At 44.8% G+C, this 19,267-nt stretch overlaps 1 protein-coding gene across 8 annotated transcripts in view; it reads right to left on the bottom strand.

Moving 5' to 3' along the window:
* EYA4 (EYA transcriptional coactivator and phosphatase 4) overlaps window positions 1–19,267 on the bottom strand; it is a 228,012-nt gene that overhangs the window by 58,962 nt on the left and 149,783 nt on the right. For 6 of the 8 annotated variants that reach the window (XM_048844512.2, XM_048844511.2, XM_048844513.2 and 3 more), the window contains one exon: window positions 5,259–5,357. The exons of the other annotated variants lie outside the window; for them this stretch is intronic. In XM_048844512.2, the coding sequence (XP_048700469.1) occupies window positions 5,259–5,357 (99 nt within the window). The remainder of the gene's footprint in view (window positions 1–5,258; window positions 5,358–19,267) is intronic. 8 annotated transcript variants of the gene reach the window in all.

Genomic DNA, 19,267 nt, shown 5'->3' with positions numbered 1-19,267 from the left:
TCCTCATCCACAAAATCCTCATCCCTGTTGCGTGAGACTCCCCCCTTGCTGGTGTCCACGGACAGTGGTGGGGTAGTGGTAGGGGCCTTCCCTAGAATCGCATGCAGCTCATCATAGAAGCGGCATGTATGGGGCTGTGACCCGGAGCGACTGTTTGCATTCTTTGTTTTTTGGTAGGCTTGCCTCAGCTCCTTAACTTTCATGTGGCACTGCTGTGTCCCCCTGTTGTAGCCTCTGTCCATCATGCCCTTGATGGCAAATGGCAAATATATTGGCATTTCGTCTTTTGGAACAGAGTTCTGCCTGCACAGATTCGTCTCCCCATACAGCGATCAGATCCAGTGTCTCCCGTTCGGTCCACGCTGGAGATCTTTTGAGATTCTGGGACTCCATGGTCACCTGTGCTGATCAGCTCGCCATGCTGGCCAAACAGGAAATGAAATTCAAAACTTCACGGGGCTTTTCCTGTCTACCTGGCCAGTGCATCTGAGTTGAGAGTGCTGTCCAGAGCGGTCACAATGGAGCACTCTGGGATAGCTCCCAGAGGCCAATACCGTCGAATTGCATCCACACTACCCCAAATTCGACCCAGCGAGGTTGATTTTAGCGCTAAAGCCCTCAGCAGCGAGGAGAACAGAAATCGATTTTAAGAGCCCTTTAAGTCGACAAAACAGGCTTGGTCGTGTGGATGGGTGCAGGGTTAAATCGACCTAACACTGCTAAATTCGACCTAAACTCGCAGTATAGACCAGGGCTTACTCTCATCCTCCCTTTTCAAACCTTTCTGATAGTTTGTTACATCAATTTGTATATGTTGAATTAGATTGTAAGAACTTTGGGGAGCATATTTTATGTATCTGTATATCACCTAACACAGGGGTGGGCAAACTATGGCCCGTGGGCTGGATGTGGCTCGCAAGCCATTTTAAGCTGGCCCACAAGCTCCCACTGGGGAGTGGGGTCTGGAGCTTGCCCTGCTCCGGTGCTCCAGCCGGGGTGCAGGGTCAGAGTCACACCATGCGGCTCCCAGAAGCCACAACATGGTCCCACTCCAGCTCCTACGTGCTTCAATGGCCCCCTCCGGCACTCCAATGGGAGCTGCAGGGGTGGTGCCTGCAGATGGGGCAGCGTGCAGACCCACCTGGCCATACCTCCATGTAGGAGCTGGAGAAGGGACATGCCACTGCTTCCGGGAGCCGGTAGCCACTTGAGGTAAGCACTACTTGGAACCTGCATCCCTGAGCCTAGTTCACAGGATGGACTAATTGGGGGATGAACTAAGGATGTGTAGTGATGGAGACTTATGTATAGAACCCCCTGATTCTTTTGTTGCAGAAGTTGGAAGGTACGGCGTGAGTGAGGTGGGGGACTGCAGGAAGATCTCTGGGTTAACATAGCTGAATGCTTAGATTCTATTCCTGCTTCCGCCACAGAGTTCTTGTGTGATATTGGGCAGGGTTTGAGTAGCGTGCAGTAAATAAGGCCTGGGGCCACACACTGAACAATGAGAAAAATACAAAAAATTGAAAAGCTGCTCATTAAGTGAGCACCATGCATTCAATGCACTGAATGAGCCAGGGATCCAGTGGAAAAAAGTAGTATGTGATCTTCTAATGAAAGACTGTATCATAATGCATATGCACAAGGGGGACAAACTGAGATGGAGATTTCAGGTTGCCTGCACAATCTCCTAACTTCTGAATGCTTGATTTTGTAACCGTAATAATGTTCTTCTAACCCCCGTTTTTTTTTGTGTACAATAAATATTTACTGAACATGGATGAAGATGGAAAGCCTAGAAGTTGCTTACTACTCCATTAAAATTGTTAATAATTCTCAAATTCACCTAACTTTCCAAGCAATTTAAACATGAAACTGTATGCTGAACTAACACTACAGTCAAGGCAAATTTGTCAAAGCAAGAAAATTCTGAGTTAAACTTTCTCAGTGTCCTGCAGCCCCATGTACAGTACATTGGTATTGCACAATATAGTCCTCTACAGTATCACAGAGTTTCCTGGATTTTATAAAATATTAAATACCAAAACCAATTCTTTACAGATACACCATCCTATTGCAGTAGAAGTGGTGCACGAAATTATTTGTCTACTTAGTTAAGTCATACCGGGGAGAGAAATATTTTCTCAGTGGTAACATCATAAAGCATTGTGGAATCCTCTGACAGATTACTCGGTATGTATTGTAATACCAAAGGCTGAATTAAGGGGTCTGTGAGAGTTTAACTCTAAATTTACTAGAACCGAGCAGCTTTTCTTTCACCATTAACATTAGTTTATTGAGTCTGAGATGTGACATTTCCTATTTATTTTAATATGTGGCATTTATGCTATTTAACCTTTACTTGGCTCTAAGTTTGCAATTATATTATGAGATCAAAAAGTTAATAACTGAAGTCAAGTTCACAGGTACTTTTGATTGTAAAATAGTTATGAAAAGTAACTAGCATGCATGCTTGCCAGCAAGTTTCATCCCAGTGTTATTTCAAAGAGTCAAAATGTTAACCTTTGAAAATGAGGATTTATTATAGAATCATCTATGCAGTCTCAACTCTCAATACACTAGAAACCCAATCCTGCCCTGGTATATACCACGGAACCATCTATCTGTTCATCACTTCTAGTGTTCAATAAGGTCACCAAGCAGCAGTGGATACACTACATTGTGCAGGGCTTGTTCAGCCTCCTTCTCAGCTCCAAAGCCCTGCTTATTGTCTACTGTCTGTAAGTCAGGAAAATAGGGTGTAACACAGTTGAATACCTGAAGCAAAGAGAGTGCACAATGGTGGACTCTCAGACTGGTCCAGCACTGGGAGTTCATCAGTCACATCACTCTGGCCTCAGTTCAGGAAAGCTTTTAAGCACATGCTTAAGTCCAACCTTACTCAACAAAGCATTTAAGCACACATAACTTTAAGCATTGATTAAGTCCCTTTAATGGTGCTTAAGCATGTGTTTAAGTGTTGAATCAGGGTTCCTGAGAGTAGGAAATACTCCCGACTGTGGTCCAATGTCACATAGTTATATCTATTCATATTAATTTAACAGATTAGATGATTTCAGCTCACAGACCTGGGCATTTTATCAATCCACAGAATTTTTTCCCCTCCCTCTTCACCCTCCCACACAAATCCCCTCCCTGGAGCTGGCTATCTCTGGCTGCCAAGTCTGCATCCAAAGGGAAACTTTGCTCCAGAAGAGGGGATGCCTCATGATGGATTTCATTGTTTTAAAAACGATAGGGCAACACTGACATTATGACTTTCTCAGGTGGTAGGGTGTTCCGAATGGCTGATACTTGTCATAGGAACACCTTGCTGCTTTAACAACAATTAGATCCACTGTATTCACCTTCCCTTTAAGCCAGGATCCCCTGTGACTGCAAATTTGGCAGCCTGGTTTGACCAGCTTTGTGGCATAGATGCTAAACAACAACAAAAAAACATATGGAAAAAAATATTTCTCTGATTGTTTCAGCTGGTATATTTGGAAAGTTACCGGTAGTTGCTATTAAAAAAACCCCACATGCACACATCCTTAAATAGTGGCAAGGTAACACCTCAGATAAAATAGCTAAAATTCAAACTAAAACATAACAAAAACAACACATTGAAAGCTCTGCACTTCCCCCCTGCCTGCCCCCACCCGCGATAAGCAGCTATGTGCACATGCTACTCCCTCATTATTGGCCCCACAATAGCTGGTGACTGAAGAAGTCAGTACCCAGTTCTGAGGGGCTGCCTGTCTTCCCTCCCGATAGTGCTTTCCCCTCAATCATTTTGTATCCGACTCTGTGGCCCAAGATAGGGAGTAGACTCATGTTTTACTTTAATACATAGGCATTAAGATTTTAAAAAATGAGTGCCTACATGTAGATTCCCAGGTTCATTGCAACCACCATATAAGTGGTCTGATTTTCAAAAACACAGAACACCCTTCACCCTCTTGAAGTTCATGGTAGCTGCTGGGTGCTCAACACTGGAAAATCAGGCCCTTATTTAGGTGCCTAAATATGGATTTAGGAATATAACTCTAAGCATCCCTTCTGGAAATTCTTGCCCTAGACTTTGCAATACACGGAGTAAAGCCCAGATTTCTTAAATATACAGTATGGGTCAACAAATGTACACTATCAATACAAAAATCACAATTCTTTCTGCTGGTTGTAAATTTTTCAACTAATTGCTTTTTTTGTCTAAAAAATTCTGATTTGTCAAAACCAAAACTGTTCATGAAACAGAGTCCATTTTGACAAATCTCCCAACTTAATGGTTTTTAAGTTGTCTAAATGATTTGTTTTGACCCCTTTTAGACAAAAAATTTCAGTTTTCCTGCATGAAATGACTTTTTGTTTCAAAATTTAAGCTTATTAGAGAAAGAAAAGGTTAAACAAAGAAAAAAGATTAAAATCAAAACTAAAGATTTTGAAATTATTTCACAAAAAGTTTCATCTGACCTGAACCTTTATATTGTATACACCATATCTTCTGGAAACAGCCCTGGGGATATATTACATTCAGTAACAAAGTTAAATTATTCTCAGCCTGCTGGTAAGAGCCATGATAACTCAGGCATAATGGGCTGGATCCATTCTCTTCTCTGCATTAATATTAATATGACCAAGATCCAATTTTGTGTTATAATGCAAGCAATATGTATTTTCTTGTACTTCAGTAATCTTTAATACATTTTAGGCAGCTACTTACAAATAATGTGGTTGTTTTTTTTTCAAAACCCAACTGGGAAGATAAGCTTATTTATATTGAATCAAACAGATACTTTATATTTAGACCCATATATAAGATAGTTTAGGGCAGCCTCATCAGCTAATAAGCACTATTGGAGTGAAGTTTAGGATTACTAAAGCAATATAGCCTTCAGATTTACATTTTATAAATTATAATTGCTAATACTAATACAATCTAATTTTATCTCACTCCTGCTGATATTATATGGGCCTACAAACTATAAATAATGCTACAGTATGTGACCATTGTTACTTAAATATTCTTGCACACAAGAATGGTTGTAGTAAATACATTTCTTAAGAACACAGCTGATGAGAATTGCAAGTTAAGGTGTTTTCAAAAATGGTATTACTCCTCTTTGGTATTAAAACCTACTTTATAACTTTCACAAAGTTTAAGAGGTGTCCTCCATGCACTGACATGTTCATTAGTGAAAGTTACCAATGCTACATTAGTGTGTATCTCATAACATGTGATCTTATTATGGCTTTACCTGACCCAGTAAAAGTGTCAAGCGATCCATCTCCAGTTGTGGTGGTGGTGGTTGTTTCACTGCTGTTCATGGGCTCTGTTTTGACTGCAAGAAGAGACACTACACATAGAAGAATAAGTAGACATGAGATTTTACTTCTAAATTTACATCGGAGACCTCATGCCAGTGTCACGAGTGGCAGTCCAGCTAGAACAGACATGCGATTGAAAAGTTTAGAACTTTATGAGAACAGTCTGCTACTGCACTTTCTGAAATGGCCACACATGCATCTATTTATGTATCTATTTGAAAGTCTGCTATAATTATCTGGATTAATTTCAATCTAAATCTAATTGATTCTAACAATTCCCAAAAACTAGTGGACAGGAAGGAGAGGAGAGCACATAAAAAAATAGTTATGCTTGAGAGCCAGTACAGTATGTTTTTGTTCTCTTCCAGCAGCATATTGCTTTCACAGTGCAAGCTTTCTGCCACCCCAGTGTTTTTTTTCTTACCTCAAAGCTAACCCATACTAAAATTGGTGACTTATTCTCCCCAGAGGGGAAAAGAAAAGAAAAGAAAAGAAAACTATAGACAGTGCACAAATGATAGCCATGAAAAGCCAGCTTCTAATTAATTTGCTAAGAAATTAATTAGACTTCCGCTTTTATTAGAGGCTAAGCTGCCCTAGGAAAATAAAAAATTATAGCTGCACCACAATACATTCAGAACACTCATACAGTTAGGTAGATGTGCATATTTACATCATATATTAGTTGCCAGTTGATAAATACTGGGGGCCTGATTTTCATTTATGAGAAGGCTCTTTTACACAGCGAGACTGGTATTGAGGGCTAAGTGCATATGAAAATCACACCTTGTATGTTTTACTAGACATGTGGTATACCGTCCATTTTAATTCTAAGAACAGAAAAGTCTGGAATTTTCAAAGACACTTAAGAGCTTACACTGAGAAATTTACCAGCAGAACAATAGCGGAATTATATCAGTATTATTCAGCTGATCAATTTCACCATGTTGGCAAGTCATAAGTGAACTGGTGAATTAACTCCCTTAGGCCCTTTTCAAAATCTCAGCCAAATTCTTTGGTGGCTTTTATCTGAACAAGCTATGAGATCTATAATAGCTATTTGAAATGACACACATCTGCCTTTGTCCCCCATCCATAATGGATCTTTCATAGGCACATGGGTGATGAGTTGGGTGATTGATACTTAACAGCAACACTACAGGAAATATGGATGGAATTTGGGACATTGTGTACACATGCAAATTTCAAACAAGGACAGTGGAAATTTACTTTTTGATTATTTATGGGAATTATGTAAAACTTAATATGTAAAATGTGCATTTTAAAGGGTGCCAACAAATGGACAGCCTGAACAAATGCAGTGTGGTTGGTTGGCTTCACAGTGTAGGATGGGAGAGAGAGGTCAAAATGGTTTACTCCTACCAATGGTCCTCCTATTCTCCACTGCACCATCCTGGAAAACAGGGTCATGGAGATTGCTCTGCACATGTCAATGTTAGGGATATCTATTTAAGTGCCCAACAGAAAGAATTACTTCTTCAGAAGGCCACTGAAATTGTTCCACAGCACCAGAATTTCGAAGAGGAATAAAAAAAAAAAAAGAAAAAGAAAAAAAATTAACAGTAAATTAAATTGTAAATGTAAATTGATTTTTAAATCAAATCCTATGTTTCACCACATCTCTGTCCTGAGATAATTTCCAAGAGATGGAGGGTTCAAATATAAATGTGGAAATGGACTGACTTTTCCCTGCACTGATAAGAAATAGTTTTTGCAATGAGAAAGCAGCTGGAACAAAAAGAAAATGTACACCAAAATTTGGGTAATGTGTTTTTATACTAAATACAATACATATGAGAAATTAAGAAAAGCTTTTCTCCATAAAACAAAGATTGTCCTGCATTGCTGCTAATGCTAATGAAACCTTATCTGCTGCATAAATGACAGTTGTGCTGTCAAGGGGAACACCATTTACTGACTTCATTGCGAAGAGGCTCAGGGCTTGCACCTCTGTCTCTACATATATCAAAAAGTATGCAGCTTGCTAATTTGGTCTCCTTTGCAGTCTCTGTTCCCTTTACGACTGCCACAATCTCCTCTTCTCTCTCTATATGGCCCCCATCACAGTAGTCTATGACTACCTCAAAATCTTTAATGTATTTATTCTCACAACACCCCTGCAAAGTAAGGAAGTGCTATTAACCCAGCTTTATAGATGGAAAACTGAGACACAGAGATGCTAAATTCTTTGCCCAAGGTCATACACAGACTCTAGTGGACTCAACCCACGTCTCCCAAGTCCTAGGTTAATGCCCTAGCCAATGGACCATCATTCTTCTCTTGTAGCTAGACTGATAGATATTCAGGAAAGCACTTAGTATGTGCTTAACTGCTTTCCTGAATTGGGGCCTAAATACTGAATGGAAAAGTATTGTACTGAACTACCCCTAGCTCCAGCCATTGTGATGTGCAGCGCACTTTCCTGGGCACAAATATTCACCAAGTTTTCCTCTCCCTGTCAAACAATCACTCTCCCCCATTCCCTTAACTCTCAGATTAATTTAATTTGATAGAAAATACCAAGTTAGAATTACATTTTGTCAACAATACATATGGAAAATACCTTTCGAGATATCCTTGATTTTAAACAGCTCTAGTCTATTACATTCAGATTTTATCAGAGTAAGGAAGTCATCAAGACCTTTTCTCTGCATGGCTAGACTTTTGGAATACTGCCCTTATTTTTCATGTTGCACATAATTAAACCATGAAAAAACAGCATTAAACTAACCAAAAACCAGTTTAACTTTAAAAGAAAAAAAAGCAATCAAATTTAAAGTTGAGATCAAAATAGAAGATCACACCATTTAAACATACACTGTTTTTCCTAGGTTTTGTAGCACATATAACACAGTGTGTGGCATCACATAATGTTCTGACACGGCTACAATATATATCCCAGTAAGGGGAGCAGGGTGACTTAAAAATTTGAATTACAAACCATAATTCTGAATTACTGCTTTACAGAGTATAAATCAGATGCCCTATTTTTTAAAACCATGAATTAAAAAATCAAAACAGTAGTAAAAAAATAAAAAATATCTCAGATGGAAGTATATTGGAGTGCCGCTAACAGTGACAGCTAGTCTAGAATGTGGCTCCCAAAAGTAACATCTTTTACAATATAAATTATTTACTTGATTTAATGGCTTAAGATGGCCAAAATGTCTGACTCACATTCTGGAGAAAATGGTTACCTACCTTTCATAACGGTTGCTCTTTGAGATGTGTTGCTCATGGCCATTCCATTCTAGGTGTGTGCGTGCCCATGTGCACAGTCAGAGACTTTTGCCTTAACGGTATTTGTAGAGTCGGCTGTGGCGCCCCCTTGAGTGCTGCACTCATGCGTCGGCACATCAGGCGCTGCTGGCCCTACACCCTCTCAGTTCCTTCTTGTTGGCAACTCCGACAGAGGGGCAGGAGGGCGGGTAATGGAATGGACATGAGCAACACATCTCGAAGAACAACCGTTCTGAAAGGTAGATAACTGTTTCTTCTTACAGAGCTTGCTCAGCTAGATTCCATTCTAGGTGACTCATAAGTAGAATCTTCGGAGGTGGACTCGGAGTTCACAGCCTAGTGGCTTCTAGTACTGCTCTACCGAGCCCAGCATCGTCCTGGGCCTACTGGGTAAGCATAATGGGATGTGGACGTGTGGACAGGTGACTAGGTGGCTGCCCGAGAGATGTCCTGGATAGGCACTTGGGCTAGGAAAGCTGCCGTAGAGGCTTGCAGCCTGGTTGAGTGGGTGGTGACAGTTGCTGGAGGTGGCACCTTCACCTGGTTGTAGCAGTAGCGAATGCAAACAGTGATCCAAGAAGAAATTCTTTGAGCAGACACTGGACGACCTTTCATTCTGTTGGTCACTGCGACGAACAGCTGTGTAAACTTGTGGAATGCCTTGGTCCATTCAATGTAGAAGGCTAGTGCACTTCTAATATCTAGGGAATGCAGCCGACGCTCCTCCTCCCACGTATGTGGCTTTGGAAAAAAGACGGGCAGATAAATGTCCTGACCTTTATGAAACGGGGAGACCACTTTGCGCAGGAAGGCCAGGTGTGGATGCAGTTGGACCTTGTCCTTGTAAAAGACTGTATAGGTAAGTGCCCTAATCTCAGAGTCCCTGCGGGCCGAAGTTATTGCAACCAAGAACACAAATCTTCCAAGAAAGGAGTAGAAGAGAACAGGAAGCCAGAGGCTTGCAGGGGGGTGCCATGAGTCTGGATAACATGAGATTTAGGAGGGACTGGGTCCCTGATGTGCGGGTAGAGGAGCTCGAGGCCCTTGAGGAACCTGGAAGTCATGTCATGGGCAAAAACTGACCTGCCCTCTAGCAGCAGATAGAAAGCCGAACTAGCAACTAGATGGACCTTAAGACAGGGACAGGCTTTGGAGCTTGAGGTGCAGAAGGTAGTCCAGAATTAACCGCAGAAAAGCCTGCTTGGGCCAAATGCCTTTATTTGAGGGCCAGTATTTAAACCACCTCTGTGGATCAACGGAACTGCGGGAAAGGCGTACATCAGAGTCCCTGACCATGGGAACAGAAAAGCGTCCAATAGAGAGCTTCTGTCAGACCTCCAAAAGATGCAGAAACCGGGACATTCCCTGTTGTGCCTGAATGCAAACAGGTGCACCCGGGGAGTACCCCACCTGTGGAAGATGATGCTGATCATCTCCAGGTTGGAGACACAACTCATGGCGAGGTCTGAAGGTCTGGATGATGCATTCCTAGTCCCAGGCAGGTGCGCAGCTACAAGATGGATGTCGTGTTGCACACAGAAGTCCCAAAGCCTGAAGGCTTCCTGGCGAAGGGCAGATGACCTGGCTCCACCTTGCCTGTTGATATAGAATATAGCCTCTGTATTGTCCGTCAGGACTTGGACCACCCTGCTCTTCTGGTGAGGTAGGAAGGCGTGGCAGGCCAAGCAGACCGCTCTGAGCTCCCTGACATTGATGTGTAGTGAACAATCAAGGTGGGAGCAAAGACCTTGCATGCTGAGATCACCTAGGTGGGCTCCCCACCCCAGGTCCAAAGCACTGGAGACAAGCGTAACCAATGGCGGGTGGGGGCCCTCGAAGCAGGTTTTTGCCACCATACAAGTGACGAATGAACACGGTACATGCTGTGTCTGTTGGGGATACAGACAGATGCCAGCCACAGGTGGAGCAAACCTGGTCAAGATGATGCTGTAACTGATCCTGAGACGGACCTTTTATTAACCAGTCATCAAGGTACAGGTAAATCTGCATGCCGTTGTGCCTCAGGTAAGCGTCCACTGGCTCTATACACTTTATAAACACACTTGGTGCCGACGAGAGGCCGAAGGGCAGTGTCGTCAACTGAAAATGACGGTGGCCCAACAAAAAATGGAGGAAACCCCTGTGCCCTGGGAAAATGGAAATATGCATCCTTGAAGTCGAGGGTGACGTACCAGTCTCCCAGATCCAGGGAGGGGATAATGGAGGCTAGGGAGACCATATGGAACTTTAACTTCTTCTTGAGGGATTTGTTGAGGTGTCACAGGTCTAGAATGGGTCTGAGGCCTCCTTTTGCTTTCAGGATTAGGAAATAACAGGAGTAGAGCCCTTTCCCTCTCATGTCTGGAGGGACCTCCTCCACTGCCCCCCTGGTGCAGGAGGCTCTCGACCTCTTGCACTAGTAGATGCTCATACAAAGCGTCCCTGAAGAGAGATGGGGAAAGGGGGTGGGAGAGAGGGTGGTTAACAGCCGTGAATTGCAGAGTGGAGCTGTAGTGGTGTGGTCAACCTGCTCCGGCCCTGAAGAGGTTAAAACAGCCCTGGGAGAGGGCTGCCTGGGGGAGGCAATAGTAAAAACAGCCCTGGAGAGGGCTGTGGCTGGGAAAAGGGATTAAGAACAGCTGGGGGAAGCTGGCTATGTAGCTGACCACAGGTGTAGTTGGCTTAATCAGCACCCAGCTGACCCTTATAAGAGGACTGTGAGCCAGAAGCTGGAGGAGTCTCACTCTTGCCCTGGAGATGGAAGGGCTAGCTAGCTGAGAGGGAGGTACCTTAAGTGGAGCAATGCTGGGGAAAGGCAAAGGGAGCTGGTGAGCTCCAGCCTGGTAAACCCCCAGGCTGCAGGCCTTGATAAAGGCCCAGAAAGGTCCTGGGCTGCAGAGGGGCAACCTGGAAATAGGCAGCGGCATCTGGTCCTAACCTCTTGCCAATGATGAGTGGCCATTACAGATTGCAGTCTGCCCCAGTGAGCAGGGGCTAGATGAGGACTGGCAGTAGCCACTGAGGCAAGGTGGGGATAGAGGGTTGGGGGTTCCCCTGGGAGGGGAGACCCACAGTGTGGGGGTACTACTGGGGCAGAACCCCAGGGCAAAGGGCATCGGGATCCGGGAGGGACACGGGGCCAGCGGCGGGCGAGGCACTGGCCTGCAGAGAGCGCTCCGAAGGCTGGAAAGAGCTAATTCCCTGGACAACCAGTAGGAGGCACTGCGCTGAGGAGTCTTTGCTTCGCTACAGTAGCCCAAAGAAATTGTGTCAAGCACCAAACAGTCCGAGGTCAACTGCGACCAGGCCAACCAGAGGGGGCGTAGATGATCGAGGAAAAAGTGTGTGTGTGTGGTGGGGGAGGGAGGGGTGTCAATCCTGGGCAGTGGCTGGGGCACCATCCTTGGGCACAGCCTCAAAATACCCATTTCTGGCTGCCCTGGTCTCTGGAGGGGCCAGGTTGGGCAGAGGAGCGGCAAGATGAAGGCTGGCGTCGCTTAAACCCCTTGTCTTTTTCCTTTTCTCTGTAGGAGGTGGACTGGGGGACACCCCACAACCTTGACAGAGGCAGAGGAGGCGGAGGCCGTAATGGCTTTCTAGCCTATTGAGGGGTGTGCAGGCCCAAGGGCTGGAGGGTGGCACAGGAGTCGTTAAGACTGTGGAGCTGTGCATCAGTCAGCTCCAAGAAGAGCTCTGCTCCCTCAAATGGGAGATCCTGAAGGACAGTCTGCATCTCCTGGGACAGCCTGGAGGACTGTAACCAGGAGCTGCGCCTCGTGACCACCGCCAAGTCCGTAGCATCCCAGACCATCTGGAGGGCGCCTCTGGCCACTGCTTTGCCCTCGTCCACTAAGGTGACAAACTCCTGGGCTTGGTCCTGTGGAAGGCCCTCCTTGAACTTGCTGATGGAGTTGAAGTATAAGTTTTACCTGCCTAGCAGGGCCTGATGGTTAGACACCCAAAATTGCTGCTGGCTGTTGAATAAATTTTTCTGCCAATTAAGTCCAGTCTCTTGGTGTCTTTATTTTTGGGTTTGCCACTGGCCTGGCCTTGCCTGTCCCTTTTGTTGATGGCACTGTGCTCTGATGCTGGTGCTGGCTGGGCTGGAGGCAGTTTGTCCGATGCGGCCTGAGAGGAACAGTGGCATGATGGGTATGCCCCCTGGGCTCCAGTACTGCCACTGCCCCTGCTGCCAGGCTGGGAGGGCCATCTTGTAGGTCGTTGGAGATTCGGTTCTCGTAGGTGAGGGGCTGAGCTCTCCCTCCAGCTTGGACCACTGTAGATGCCCGAGTCTGTCAGCTGACCCTTGTCAGCAAACAGTAAGGAAAGGGCAAGGAATGGTGCCTGCCCAAAGAGCAGTACCAGGGAGTCAGAGACCAGTGCCATGACCAGGAACAATCCTGCACCGAGGGGGATCGATGCCATGGGGGGGGGGGGGGGGGAGGGACGGAGTAGGGGGAGACTGCCTAGGTGATGGGGATATGTACTCTGGTGATCTCTGGTGGGAGGCCTGGTGGTACTGCAGGTACGGGGATCGGCATCATGACTCGGGCATCCTGTGCCTCGTAGGGGCGACCTTGGTGTTAGAGACCGGAGTCTTCTACCCGGAGACTGAGGCTGCAGTGCCAGGATCCTAGGCCGTGGTTTAACACGGGTACTTTGCCTGACTCCCCCTTGTCCTGCAGTGCTGACGTGCCCTTGGGCTTCAGCCAGTTCTTAGGCACCGGCGAGGGGGAATGGTGCCGGGTGGGTTCTGATACCAGCAGTGTGCTGCGCACCAACGCCAAAGTGCTAGGCGTGGAGTCCGACCAGAAGGGCTCGGAGGCAGGAGGAAGTGCAGCCTCCATGAGGATGGCCCTCAAGTGGATATCCCGCTCCTTTTGAGTTCAAGGGCGAAAGTTTTTGCAGATCCTAACTTGTCTCTTCTGTGTGATTCCCCCAGACACTTCCAACAGCTATCATGGGGGTCAGTAATGGGCATTGGCCGGGTACATGATGAACATGGCTTGAAGCCTGGGGAACAGGGCATTCGTTCCGCGGCAAAGTCCTAGCTGGGACTCTAACTACTAAAACTATTATCTAATACTTGACTTAATCGTGAAACTAAATACCTAAGAGCTAACTATAAAGGAGACACAACAATGGGCTGAAAGACCCGCTAACACTCTTGCAATGCAAGACAACGTGCTCCGACCAAACGTCACGGGCGGTAAGAAGGAACTGAGAGGGCGTAGGGTTGGTGGCGCCTGATACACTGATGCATGAGTGTGACACTGTAGGGGGCGACACAGCCGACCCTACGGATACCACTAAGGCAAAAGTCTCCGACGACTGTGCATGTGGGTATGTACACACCTAGAATGGAATCAACATGAGCAAGCACTCCAAGAAGAACTAATGACCTGCAAAGTTTCATTTTTTAACAACTAAGCTATATTTTAAGGTCTGAGAATGCAAAATGGTATAATCAGATGGGCAGCAGATTCTACTACTGTTCTCCTCCCCTGTACAGTAGAACTTCAGAGTTACGAATTGACCGGTCAACCACATACCTCATCTGGAACTGGAAATACACAAGTAGGCAACAGAGAGGAAAAAAAGCAAATACTACACCGTACACTACTGTGTTGAACGTAAACTACTAAAAAAATAAAGGGAAAGTTTAAAAAAAGATGTCAAGGTAAGGAAATTGTTGCTGTGCTTGTTTCATTTAAATTAAGATGGTTAAAAGGCAGCATTTTTCTTCTGCATAGTAAAGCTGTATTATGTCAATGTTCAGTTGTAAACTTTTGAAAGAATAATCATACATTTTGTTCAGAGTTATGAACAACCTCCATTCCAGAGGTATTCGTAACTCTGAAGTTCTACTCTACTTGAAAGCGACCGTAGATCAGGGAGAGGAAGGGCCAATGAGAACAGGCGAGTATGGATCTTTTAAAGGGTCAGTTCAGAGAGGTGTACAAGACCGTTAACCAGATGTCTGATGCTCTCCTTTCACTTAACATCCAAGCCCGAGGACTTTCCTAGAAAACCTTAAATTGCTGTGGGAGATCCCAGTGATAATGGAGAGAAGTAGCTGACAGGCAGTGAGGATGTCGCTCAAAGACCAATGGAAGATGACAGGCTACACAAAGTATCTCCTGAAACCAGCAGTAGGGGGTTGGGAAAAAGTCAGGATGGCCAAGCAGCCTTTCCGGTTGTGGGAGTTAGGGTAGGATGCTATACTCTGACTGGAACAGGAGAAGCAGCCTGTGACTCCAGTGCAAGACATCTCACTACAGAGTCCAGGAGCAAACATGGAAGGGTACATGCTGGGATAGATTATCATTAGCTGGGACCTGATCGAGTATAACTGGGCTGGCAGAGAAAGATAGTTACAGAACATTTGAGATTGATGGGAGTGAGGAAAACACATGAAGGGAATAGACCAAGGGCAGCAATCCACATCCAATGTCATAACTCAATAGGTGTGGCATATACTCCATCACACAGTTTGCCAAGCAAATACTATGCAACCACAGATGCAGCTAGGCAGTGGGAACACTACATAGAGAGGCCCTACCAACAAGACACAGAGATCTAAAAGGCATTGGACTAGTGATCCAACTGCCCTCTGAGTGAGTGGGATTCAGAGGAGAACCTATGTACTAGACTGAGCACCTCCCAGGATAGCATGTACCTGCTCACTGGATTTCCCCCTTGCTGCTTAGTTAGGAATTAAGCTGTATGTGGCAATGTACTTTTTCCTTCACCTCTATCTACTAAAATAACAGATTAGAATAGATGAGATATTCCATAATCAGACTAATGTATTACTTTGCACATAGCTGTCGAGCCCCCACAGTAAGCCATTTATTCTGGCACAGCACTTCCTCCATGGAACACATATAAGATATTTTTGTAATACCTTAAAGTGGCTGACTTGCATATACAGAGTCATTTCAAACTTCTTTTTTTAAAAGTCAGCTTTCTGAAACCTTATTAACTTTGGTCCCAAACCTGCAAAGTTAAGCATGTGTGTCATATTCTGCAGGATGGGGCCTTTCAGAATAACAGATTATGGTTGGAATGTGTGTGCGTACTACGAACAATTTACACATTATGTTGAGATATTTAAATTATACAATATACAATAAAAATGGGTTTCATTACTTAAAATGGATACCATATGGGACTGTATTTTCAGTGGGTCTCAACACTGACCTATATCTGTAAATGCAAAGAACTCGAGTGACCAAAGCATGAAAATCCAACTTCATAGAAAGGGTTTGAAAATTTGGCTCAAACTTTCAAAATCAGCCTCTAAGGGTATGTCTTCATTACAGAGTTAAATCAGGTGGTCACAGGAAGGCCATGTGTCCAGTTTTATACAGGACGGTTCTCTTTTTGAGAGATTTGCCCCCTGTCTGGTAGTGGGACAAAACCAGAAGTGGTTTTATGCAGTATTGGATAGGAGTTACCATTTTGAACAGCATGTTGCTCCACCCCTCCTGGCATTGCCACATGTGCAGCTGGTAGGGGGTGGGTGCTCTTGAAAACAGAGTGCACCATGCATACAAGATCACCCTGGTTGGGGCATCTGATCCCACTGAGGGGTACCAAAAGAAACTGCACCATCTGCTCAAGAAACTCCCTGAAAAAGCACAAGAACAAATCTACACTGACACACCCCTAGAGCCCCAACTGGGGGTATTCTATCTGCTACCCAAAATCCATAAACCTGGGAATCCTGGACGCCCCATCATCTCAGGAATTGGCACCCTGACAGCAGGATTGTCTGGCTATGTGGACTCTCTCCTCAGGCTGTATGCTACCAGTACTCCCAGCTATCTTCGAGACACCACTGACTTCCTCAGGAAACTACAATCCATTGGTGGTCTTCCAGAAAATACCATCCTGGCCACTATGGCTGTAGAAGCCCTCTACACCAACATTCCACACAAAGGTGGACTACAAGTCGTCAGGAACAGTATCCCCGATAATGTCATGGCAGACCTGGTGGCTGAGCTTTGTGACTTTGTCCTCACCCACAACTATTTCACATTTGAGGACAATTTATACCTTCAAATCAGTGGCACTGCTATGGGTACCCGCATGGCCCCACAATATGCCAACATTTTTATGGCTGATTTAGAACAACGCTTCCTCAGCTCTCGTCCCCTAACACCCCTACTCTACTTGAGCTACATTGATGACATCTTCATCATCTGGACCCATGGGAAGGAGGCCCTTGAGGAATTCCACCAGGATTTCAACAATTTCCACTCCACCCCACCATCAACCTCAGTCTGGACCAGTCCACACAAGAGATCCACTTCCTGGACACTGCAGTGCAAATAAACGATGGTCACATAAACACCACCCTATACCAGAAACCTATTGACCGCTATACTTACCTACATGCCTCCAGCTTTCATCCAGACCACATCACACGATCCATTGTCTACAGCCATGCTCTAAGATACAACCACATTTGCTCCACTACCTCAGACAGAGACAAACACCTACAGGATCTCTATCAAACGTTCTTAAAAGCTACAGTACCCACCTGGGGAAGTGAAGAAACAGACTGACAGAGCCAGAAGGGAACCCAGAAGACACCTACTACAGGACAGGCCCAACAAAGAAAGTAACAGAATGCCACTAGCCATCACCTACAGCCCCCAACTAAAACCTCTCCAGCGCATCATAAAGGATCTACAACCTATCCTGGAGGACGATCCCTCACTCTGACAGACCTTGGGAGACAGGCTAGTCCTCGCTTACAGACAGCCCCACAACCTGAAACAAATACTCACCAGCAACTACACACCACACAAAGAAACACTACCCCAGGAACCAATCCCTGCAACAAACTGTGTTGCCAACTCTGTCCGCATATCTATTCAAGGGACACCATCATAGGACCTAACCACATGAGCCACACCATCAGGGGCTCATTTACCTGCACATCTACTAATGTGATATATGCCATCATGTGCCAGCAATGCCCCTCTGCCATGTACATTGGTCAAACCAGATAGTCTCTACAGAAAAATGGACACAAATCAGACATCAAGAATTGTAACATTCAAAAACCAGTAGGAGAGCACTTCCATCTCCCTGGACACTCAATAACAGATTTAAAAGTCACCATTCTTCAACAAAATTTTTTTCAAAAACAGACTTCAACGAGAAACTGCAGAGCTGGAATTAATTTGCAAACTTGATACCATCAAATTAGGCCCGAATAAAGACTGGGAATGGCTGGGTCACGACAAAAAGTAATTCTCCCTCTGTTGATACTCACGCTTTCTTGTCAACTGTTGGGAATGGGCCACATCCACCGAGATTGAATTGGCCTCACTAGCACTGACCCCCAACTTCGTAAGGCAACTCCCATCTTTTCATGTGCTGTATATTTATACCTGCCTACTGTATTTTTCACTCCATGCATCTGACAGAGTGGATTTTAGCCCACGAAAGCTTATGCCCAAATACATGTGTTAGTTTCTAAGGTGCCACAAGGACACCTAGTTGTTTTTGCTGATACAGACTAACATGGCTACCCCTCTGAAACCTGGTTGGGGCAAGCAGGAATTGCCAGAATGTCCAGTATTCCAGGAATGTGAGAGTGGCCACCCTAGGTGATCAGCACCTGGGTCTGAGCACCTGCGTTAGCCTCACTTGGGTGCGAGCAGCCACACTGCAAAGCCCAACCCATGTTCCTGTGTCCTCACTGGTGCTGCACTCACTCAGGTATGAGGCGGACTTCTGGGGGCATATCCCATGGTGATCTGTCCTGCTGTAAGATGAGCCACTCTATGATTCTTTCACAGTGAATTATGAGAGAACGCGTCTGTCCTTCTGTGCACATGGCAGGAAATGTAGGAAGGCACTGGAGAACTACCAGCACTTGAGTGATTTATACTTAGGGTGACCAGACAGCAAATGTGAAAAATCGGGACAGGGGGTGAGGGGTAACAGGAGCCTATATAAGAAAAAGACCCCAAAATCAGGACTTGTCCCTATAAAATCGGGACATCTGGTCACCCTATTTATATGGAGTCCTCACTGCAAAGTGGATAGATTACCAACCTGAGTGAAAGCAGCATCCATGATTTAGCCAATACTGCAGACAAGCCAGTTAGCTCGGGATGAAAGCATTGGGTTGAAAGACAGCTTTGTGGGTGTCGGGCGGAGGTGTTGGGGTAACAGACGTAAGTAAGAGCCTGAGTTAACTCTGCAATAATGACATACTTTGTAAGTGTAAAGGCCTGCATTTTTGTTTGAGCAGAAGTATGACTAATTTGTGTATAAATCTAGTTGCACAGTTTTGCGTGCACAAAATTGCAATTGCAAATTTAAAAGTCTAGGTTGATACCCCTTTGAACACATGTATGTGCCTCTCAACCCAATCCTGTAAACAGTTACTACCATGCATATCCGCATTTAAACTAAATTCAGATTGTAACCTCTTTGAGGCAGAGACCATCATTTTCTTATATGTTTTTATAGTACCATAGTACGACCATGATCTACAACTGGGCCCCTAGATTCTACTACAATGCAAAGTAAATCATAATAATACATATGGGAGGAAAGGAATAAGTGGTAGTAACTGGTTGTAGGATCATAAAAATGTTTGTAAACATATATATGTTTTAAATTATAATTATGCTACATTTTACAACCTTGA

This window comes from Caretta caretta, chromosome 3 (genome assembly GCF_965140235.1).
Source record: "Caretta caretta isolate rCarCar2 chromosome 3, rCarCar1.hap1, whole genome shotgun sequence".
Classification (NCBI taxonomy): Eukaryota; Metazoa; Chordata; order Testudines; family Cheloniidae; genus Caretta; species Caretta caretta.
The sequence above is the reverse complement of the archived record's forward strand: the minus strand, read 5'-3'. Positions and strand labels throughout refer to the sequence as shown.